This window comes from Clupea harengus, unplaced genomic scaffold, assembly GCF_900700415.2.
Source record: "Clupea harengus unplaced genomic scaffold, Ch_v2.0.2, whole genome shotgun sequence".
Taxonomy (NCBI): domain Eukaryota; kingdom Metazoa; phylum Chordata; class Actinopteri; order Clupeiformes; family Clupeidae; genus Clupea; species Clupea harengus.
This window is the reverse complement of record NW_024880726.1, coordinates 5,061-13,000: the sequence shown is the minus strand read 5'-3', so window position 1 is coordinate 13,000 and position 7,940 is coordinate 5,061. Positions and strand designations below refer to the sequence as shown.

Sequence of the window (7,940 nt, the reverse complement as noted above, 5' to 3'; positions counted from 1 at the left end):
GCATCTACTGACTCCAGCACTGGGTTTAGAATGCTTGGGAACTGGAGGCAGAGAGAGGAAGAGAAAGAAAGAAAAAGTGAAAAAGAGGTGGATAATGTGAGATTAATGAATGATTAATGTAAGCTTTGGGGCATTCCAGTTGTCTTTCTTAGCTAAATATTGGACTGTGTCTATCTAATCTAAGAAGTGTTCTCAAAATGATGGTCGGAATTCAGTGCTTAATGATTTTAACCCTTTCTCCGTTGACTTTCCCCAAGGTACACATTAGGTGGATGTGGCCTAAGTTGTATTGGATGCCTTTGTCCTTTTCCTGTTCATTTAGTTTGAAATGAGATTTATGCTTTAATACAGTATGTGCTCTTCATTTCCTCAGATAGTATGAAGCAATTTCTTTGAACTGGAGGGTCATATGGTGTCCTGCTGTCGCATCCTCTGACTTCCATTACCTTCATCTCTAATTCAGGGCTAAGGTAATGATCATAATTAGCCAATGCAGACAGTAAATTAGACGGCATCTTTGGCGGACCAGAAAGCTAGAGCACGACACAGCGGCAGCCCTTCAGAAGCGCAATTAGTGCCTCCTGATTTAGCAGTAAGCAGTGATGTGCATGTTACAGCAGACTCCCGGCAAAAAAGGTCACAAACTTTCACTCCCTGTCCTTCACAATCGCTGCGGCAAAGCAAACAACCACCGACCTGGATTCAGCCCATTGTGCGCCCGCCAACCTGTCACTGTTGTCACGGAAACAGCACCTGGGGGTGCCTGCAGAGCACTTGCTTTTCAAGTCGTTTTTTATTATTTATTTATTTTTTCATTTTTTAATAGAATCCCCTGAACCCCCAGAGAGCTGAGTGCGACTGAGGTAACGGTAGCCGTTATACTAATTACAGGCCTGGGAGTGAGGTGCAGCCATTTCAGTACCTTGTTAATTTTGTCCTTCACACCAGCAACAAGTGTCTTTGTGCTCCGTGGAACTCGGGTGTTGGTGAGGAGAATCCGCAACGTGGGCACCCTGAGGAGACAGTTACGGCCAAAATGAGCTGTAAAAAAAGATGCTGAAAGATGCTCTGATGGCTGTTTATGTGCATATCGCTGTTGTTGCATTAATCTAATTTTGAGAGGTACCTCTGCAAAGGAGTAATCTTCCCAGATTGGTATCTTAGTATACCTCCTGGGAAAGAGAAGTCAAACTGTTAATAAATACTGTCAAAAATGGTCCAGAACATCTGTTGAAGGTTTAAACGCTTTAGAGGCTTTGGAAATATCTATCTCATGATAATTTATCAATTATTAACACTTTAAAAATACTACATTCAAAGCCCAATACTTGAAAAAACTGAAAATATATTTATGTTTAAGCCCTTACTGAACAACAAAGTTCCTGCAAAACAGGTCTTCTTCAACAGTTTGATGTTTTGGTAATCACTCGGAAGCGCTTAAGACATGACTGTCAGTCACAAATACCCATCCACATCAGATTAGCAGCCCATGCAGAGCGAGTGTAAGAGCCAAATTCATGATTTCATGTGTTATAATAATTTAGTTTAAAAAGATTTAAAAAGGTATCTGAAGATAAATAATTTCATTAGGATTTGAAAGAATGTTTAGGTTAAACTATATAATTTAGTATTGTATTTAAAAGCTGAATAAGTTGTCAGAATGTAAGCTTCCAATAAGATGGCGTTACGTCAGTATAATACCTGCGTGTTGGACTTTTAGTTTAGATTTGAGCTCAGAGATATTGGAAGCGACATCGTTTTTTTTGACCGAGTAAACATTTTTTATGGAAGAATTACTCGTCTCACTCGCGTGTCAATTAATAGTTTCTAAGACTGAACTCAAAATTGTGGTACATAAGACTCAGAACCAGACAGAGTGCCACTACAGCGAGCATGATGACGCAGCAGTGCTGATCCGGTCTTACCCCATGTGCTCACTGCGTTGTCGACTCCTGAGGGGTTCCCATGGATGATCCTCTCCCCCTGAAAAGCCCACTGATTGATCAACTCCAACTCCTCGCCACTCCAGCTGAATCAAAGTAAAGACACGTGTCAATAGTGTGCATTGGAGTCAGGACTAACCAGAGCTGTTTCAGTAGTGCAGTCTACTTTTAGCACACAAACACTCACTGCTTGTGTCTACTTACCAAGGGAACAATAAGCCATCTGACCCAGGCTACGGTTTTAGCACAAACACGAATGAATCAACCCCAGGAGTAAATAGTGAAAATAACTAGGAGGTATTTGACATGTTCTTGTTTCTGCCGTGACAGCAGCATTGTGAGAACGCACTGAAATGGCCAGCGTTGATGGTACTGACCTTCTTCTCTCAACACATTTTACAGCTTGACAAATCAACGGTATGAAAGTCGCTGAGCTAGCAATTTCATGAAAGTGGACATTGTAGATGGGCCAAATGCAAAAATGTGTGTTTGTTAGTGTGTGTGTGTATGCATGTACATGTGTGTACCCGTACGTGTGTTTAAATATGCACGTGTGCGCGTGCGTGCGTGTGTTACCTGGCCGTGTCCCCATCTGGCCCCAGAGGAGAAGAGAGGGCCCCCTGTGTGGAGAGCAGTGCAGCAGCTACAGATGCACAGTAGGCCGCGCTGGACCCCAGACCAGCTCCAGTGGGAAGCTCTGACCAGACAGTCACAGTCAAGCTGGGTAATGCTCTGCAACACATCACCCTCCCAGTCAGGAACAAGACAAAGGGCACACATACACATCTAGGAGTGTGTTGAAAGACTATTCAACTTAATGTTGGATGACCAAAAAAAAAAAAAAGCATTCAAACAACTTCTATTTGACGTTGACTTCACCGTATTCATTCAATATTTAATAATCATAAATCACAAAATAAATGCATAGCCTATTTTTTTTCATTGTTTTCCACATGAAGCCTGAAATGAATGCACTGGAGAGGATGTTTACAGTGCTTCAAACTGAATATCACATCCTTGAACAACAGAAACAACAACAAAGAAAAACAGTAGAAAAGACCACTGCTGTTGAACTGCATTACTTCATTGTTCTTCATAGGAAGCATGAATTCCAGTTTGAAATGGACCATAAATATGTGCTGCAGTCATTACACCAAGGACATTTCCTGCTGATAAGACATAGCCCACTCCAGAAGGGGATTAAATTGTCTTGCAATTTAAAGCCGACTCAGTGACATTTGTTGGTGCCCACACTGACAGCCCTGTCAAAAGAAGCCCCAGTAAATAGCCTTGACTGTCAACAAAAGAGCTTCTTGATGGATCTGAGTGATAAACAAATCTGCTAATTTTCCTTGGGCACCACTCACCCACGCTTGTCAAGACTCCTGCATTCTGTCTAGTGAAAAACTCATTATTTTTCCACCGTCAGGGTGTATTGGCACTATGGGCAGAGTAACTGTTTTCTTTGGCCAGCACAAAAGCCACACATCACAACACCTGTCTGTCGAGATTTGCTCACACAGACATCTTGACAAGAGAGGCACTTTCCGACATAACAAAAAAATCTTCAAACACCCAGAAGAACATGACTATTGTGGCACTCTTACTTTGACTTGGCAAAAATGGAGAGGTACATGTAGAGAAAGGCGAAGACAGCCATGTTACGTGCATCCGTGCTTCCTTCCTCTATTCCTGTTAACTCTCTTAGTCTTCCGACAAGCTCAGAATCCAGCTCCTTTAAGTTCCTATGGTTAGCTGTAAAATAAATGCCAGGTAGAGTAAGAGATTGTTTATTTTCATACCTGGGGGAAACTAACACATGTACACAAACATTACCTATGATGTGATTAATGGGAGTTGTATTTACGTCACATGAAGCATACAGACAACCAACTTGACAGATTCACTTACTTGTTTTGTCTTGAAGTAACTGTTGTAGTGCACTGGCATCCCAGGACAGAAAGGTGTTTATGTTGGGTAGATTGATGCAGACCTCGCTAGTGGAGGTAGCTTGAAGTTTAAGGAATGTTCGTAAGTTCAAACTCACAGCCAGAGCAACCTGAAATGATTACAGGCAAAATTCAGCACATAATAATACCTAATATTAGGTCAGTTCAAGTAGTCTTGTTCCGAAGAAAAACAGTGTGACTGATCAGATATTTCAGGCTACGTTGGCACTGCATCAGTGATACTGGCCTTCATGTTTTTTTTCCCCCATCATCTAAAATTCTTACCATCAATATGAAGAAGAGACGATAATAGGCACAGTGCACAGTGCTGACAGTCTAACACTGAGTAAGCATCTTTTGTGTGGGATGGATAAGAATACAAGCTTGGTGCTACCAGACAAACTTACATATAGACAGGCATAGGGCTAACTGCACCTGCTCTGTTTCTGCCGCAAGTCTAAGTCTGTAGAACTGTGTACGTTACATCGTCTGTAAACCACCATACAGAACCATCTCCCCAGTGCCATGGACATTTCATTTTGAGGTACATGTACAAATTTGTAATTAGGGAAGACTTTGTTTGATATAATCGTTAATTAAGGTCAAATCTGGCAAGATCTGGAATTCTAAGTCTTCTAGACTAGTCTAATGAAACATCAGAAAGCAACATTCCACCAGACTCACCTTCCCGTGGACGACAGCGTGCTCTCCATGAAGGATAGCTTTCCCTGGTGCTGAAACAATGCAGTCAATGGTGTGGCATTGTGAACTTCAATTAAATTACAGTCAACTGAATACAACAGGATGTTAGCTATCCACTGTGAAGCTGTAACGTTAACTAATTTACACGCTGTCACTGACGCATTCTGAACCAGCATGAGATATTTTAGAGGTCGCAGCAATAGTTCACGTCGTTTCAGTCCAGATAAAACCGCTTTCAATCGATTCACAGCACGTCAAATACAGTCTCTGAACTTGCCATTCTGAGTTTAAGTGAAATGACATGTCAACATACGGATGATCATACTGTAGACCCATTAGAGCCAATGAGGACCGAACGCCTTATGCACAGACCAATCAATAACCAATAGGAATAATGGGGATCTAAAAAGCCTATCAGACGTTTCGGTCGTGTGACAGATAAGCCCTCCTTCTTCCTACGGGTGCCGAACATAGACACATCACTATGAATGTAAATACGAGGATAGCAAGAGCAACAACCTTGCCTTCTTGTTACGAAAACTGATCAATAATGGCAGTTGCTGTGACAAACCGGTTGCATATGCACTGTATATTTTGGACAAGACAGTGTGCACAGTTGTACAGGATACGGCGTGTATGTAGCAAATATAGAAGGTAACGGAATAATTGCCTTCTTGTCGTTGTAGCTAGCTATCTAGCGAAGGAAGGAAAGTATTTTGTGTTTGCTACGGTTTCAGTTGACTGTGATGTTTAGCAACGTGGTTATTTCATTAAGTCGACGAAATAATGCTCTTTTTGTCCCCATTCAAGCTTTGCCACCAAGTCTGATGAAGAGAGTAGAGGTCCGAAAATTTACACAAAAACCGGAGATAAAGGTGTTGCTGTTTAATTGTCGGTTCAGTACACTATCACCTAAAACGTAAAAGCTATTCGTGACTTTGACTATTCCTGAAACATGTACTGATTAACCGAGTGTTGTTATAATTATTGCAAAATCGATTACGTTACTTTCAAGACGAGGTCATGGTCAGGACTCTGAGACCACTCATGCCTGTTTTTTTGCCCCCAAATGTAGGATTTTCCAGCACATTCACTGGTGAGAGAAGGCCAAAAGAAGACTGCATTTTCGAGGCTTTGGGAGCTACAGATGAGTTGTCGTCCGCCATAGGGTAGATTCAATGAACTTCAATGTTGGCTTAAAAATAATAGGAAAGCAAGGTGTTTGGTTTAGGCATTCGTTGCATTTCAGTGACCCCCTGCATTCCTTCCAAAGGTTGGCAAGGGAATTTTGCAAGGACAAGGGACATCCATTCATAGAAGAACTTGAGAAGGTCTGTGCCACTGTCCGTTGTATTGCACATGTGTATTTATATCTTCTGTGCTCTGTTCTGAAATGCTGATCATCCTTACTTTGTGTGTATACAGATTCAGTGTGTGTTGCAAGATGTGGGATCTAATGTTGCTACCCCTCTTTCATCAGCTAGAGAGAGTCACAGAGGTAAATATGTTAAAGGTAGTTGATAGTCTATTAGGCTCATCATGACCAACCTAGGTGTTTGAGACAATATAGGCCACACACAGGGTAACAGGGGAGACACACTGCTTTGGGCCTACTTTGAATCTGTGTCTGCTTCTGTGGTGGACTGACATTTTTATTAATTAAAACCCGTCTCTTTTTAATTTCTTTTCACAGTCAAGACCAAGTTTAGTCCCCAGCCTGTGTCAGACCTCGAGAGTTGGATTGACAAGTACACAGAGGAGCTGCCACCACTGACTAATTTCATATTACCTGTAAGGTTCACTAGAGTGATTATAAGTAAATATGTGTTGCATTGAGTACATGTAAAGCATGTCTCTTGTTGAGTTTAAATTTGTCATGGTACCATCTAAGTAACTTTTGTCCATATACTGTTCAAAGTCAATGGTGTTGTGTATGCATTTAAGCAAAAGAGTTGCAAAAGAGTTGAAGTCCAACTTTACCGTTTATTAATGGTATGATGTCATCATGTAATAGATAATATCCACAAGGTACTGACAGAGTGATGTGTATTGAGGAATGTGTATTTGTGGATGTGTTTTCAATCCTGCAGTCTGGAGGAAAGAGCAGTGCGTCTCTGCACGTGGCTCGCGCAGTGTGTCGTAAGGCAGAGCGAAGGTTAGCAACGATCTCTATTAGAGAATGCACGGACACACTCACACTAGCTCAGGTAATGTTGTGCATATTTTTTACCTTCCTTTCTTTCACTTCCTTTTTGTTGTTCATTTCAGTGTGGCTCCTATTGTTCGCTCAGGAGAGGCTGATCCCGACGTTGCCAAGTTTCTAAACAGGTAGTGATGTAACCCATCAAAACCTACCTAATGCAGGGTCCTTATTAATCACATTACAATTGTTAACTCTCTTTAATTTCCACACAGACTGAGTGACTACCTGTTCACACTGGCCAGGTACGCCGCCATGAAAGAGGGAGCGGCTGAAAGCATCTACAGTAGACCTGAATGACATCCATGTGCGTTTAGGAGAAAGTGGGTAAATTCCTAAATGAGATGCAGAGACTGGATTTTTTTTTTTTGGGCTGTGAATTAATTTCACGTATCTTTATTTGACCTTGAACTATTAAATCAAATCAAATCAAATCAAACTTTATTTGTACGGCGCATTTCATACAAGGAAGTAACACAATGCGCCTCACAGTAGGAAAGAAAAGGGGGGGGGGTGTTTACAAACACTTGTAAAAAAAAAAACACAGATTTTCAAGAGATAAATGAATAAAATAAAATAAACGTACTAACCGCACTGGCACCCTAAAGGACTACTCAGCACGGTCATCGTCAAACTAAGCTGCTGGGGGGGGTTACAAACACTTGTAAAGAGACACAGATAAGTAAATAAATAAATAAATGTTACATTAATGTTAAATAAATACATTTTACAAGTTACAATGAGTGATAAGCGAGTGATAAGCGAGATCAAAGAGGTATGTCTTAAGTGCATGTTTAAAGGTTTCAACCGTTTCGGCCATTCTTAGGTATTCTGGCAGAGTGTTCCAAAGGTTGGGGGCATAGAAACTAAAAGCTGCTTCCCCATGTCTCTTTGTCCTGGCTTTTGGAACTGTTAGAAGTTCAGTGCCGGAGGACCTCAGGGATCTACTGGGTGTGTACCTTGAGAGCATGTCTGTTATATATTCAGGTGCATGACTATGGAGTGATTTATAGACTAGTAGGAGAACCTTGAAATCTATTCTAAAACTAACAGGTAGCCAGTGCAGTGATTTTAATACTGGTGTGATGTGCGCTCTCCGTCTTGTTTTAGTGAGGACTCGCGCTGCTGCATTCTGTATTGTTTGTA

General features: G+C 41.3%; 2 protein-coding genes across 2 annotated transcripts; one reads left to right on the top strand and one right to left on the bottom strand.

Annotated features, from left to right (window-relative positions):
- Nucleotides 1-5: 5 nt before the first annotated feature.
- Nucleotides 6-4,646, bottom strand: LOC122132573 (mevalonate kinase-like; the record flags this gene model as incomplete). Its single annotated transcript, XM_042707245.1, has 8 exons — nucleotides 4,577-4,646; nucleotides 3,855-4,002; nucleotides 3,551-3,698; nucleotides 2,520-2,675; nucleotides 1,926-2,029; nucleotides 1,127-1,172; nucleotides 923-1,013; nucleotides 6-41 (listed from the first exon to the last, which is right to left on the bottom strand). Coding segments are annotated over exons 3-8 (486 nt in total), but the record flags the coding sequence as incomplete, so codon positions are not given.
- A 492-nt stretch (nucleotides 4,647-5,138) lies between these two features.
- On the top strand, nucleotides 5,139-7,233 carry LOC122132574 (corrinoid adenosyltransferase-like). Its single transcript, XM_042707246.1, has 9 exons — nucleotides 5,139-5,248; nucleotides 5,405-5,469; nucleotides 5,670-5,763; nucleotides 5,868-5,925; nucleotides 6,020-6,092; nucleotides 6,288-6,385; nucleotides 6,685-6,749; nucleotides 6,863-6,922; nucleotides 7,010-7,233. Exons 1-9 carry the CDS (start codon nucleotides 5,145-5,147, stop codon nucleotides 7,092-7,094), a joined length of 702 nt encoding a protein of 233 aa, XP_042563180.1. The 5' UTR covers nucleotides 5,139-5,144; the 3' UTR covers nucleotides 7,095-7,233.
- The last annotated feature ends 707 nt before the right edge of the window (nucleotides 7,234-7,940 follow it).

What these genes read in the sequence shown, in the direction of transcription:
- LOC122132574 (XM_042707246.1), top strand. Translation starts at nt 5,145, where the DNA reads ATGGCAGTTGCTGTGACAAACCGGTTGCATATGCACTGTATATTTTGG. An exon ending in GAGTTGTCGTCCGCCATAGG is followed by an intron (nt 5,764 to 5,867) that starts GTAGATTCAATG and finishes TTCCTTCCAAAG; the next exon opens with GTTGGCAAGGGAATTTTGCA. An exon ending in GTTGCCAAGTTTCTAAACAG is followed by an intron (nt 6,923 to 7,009) that starts GTAGTGATGTAA and finishes ATTTCCACACAG; the next exon opens with ACTGAGTGACTACCTGTTCA.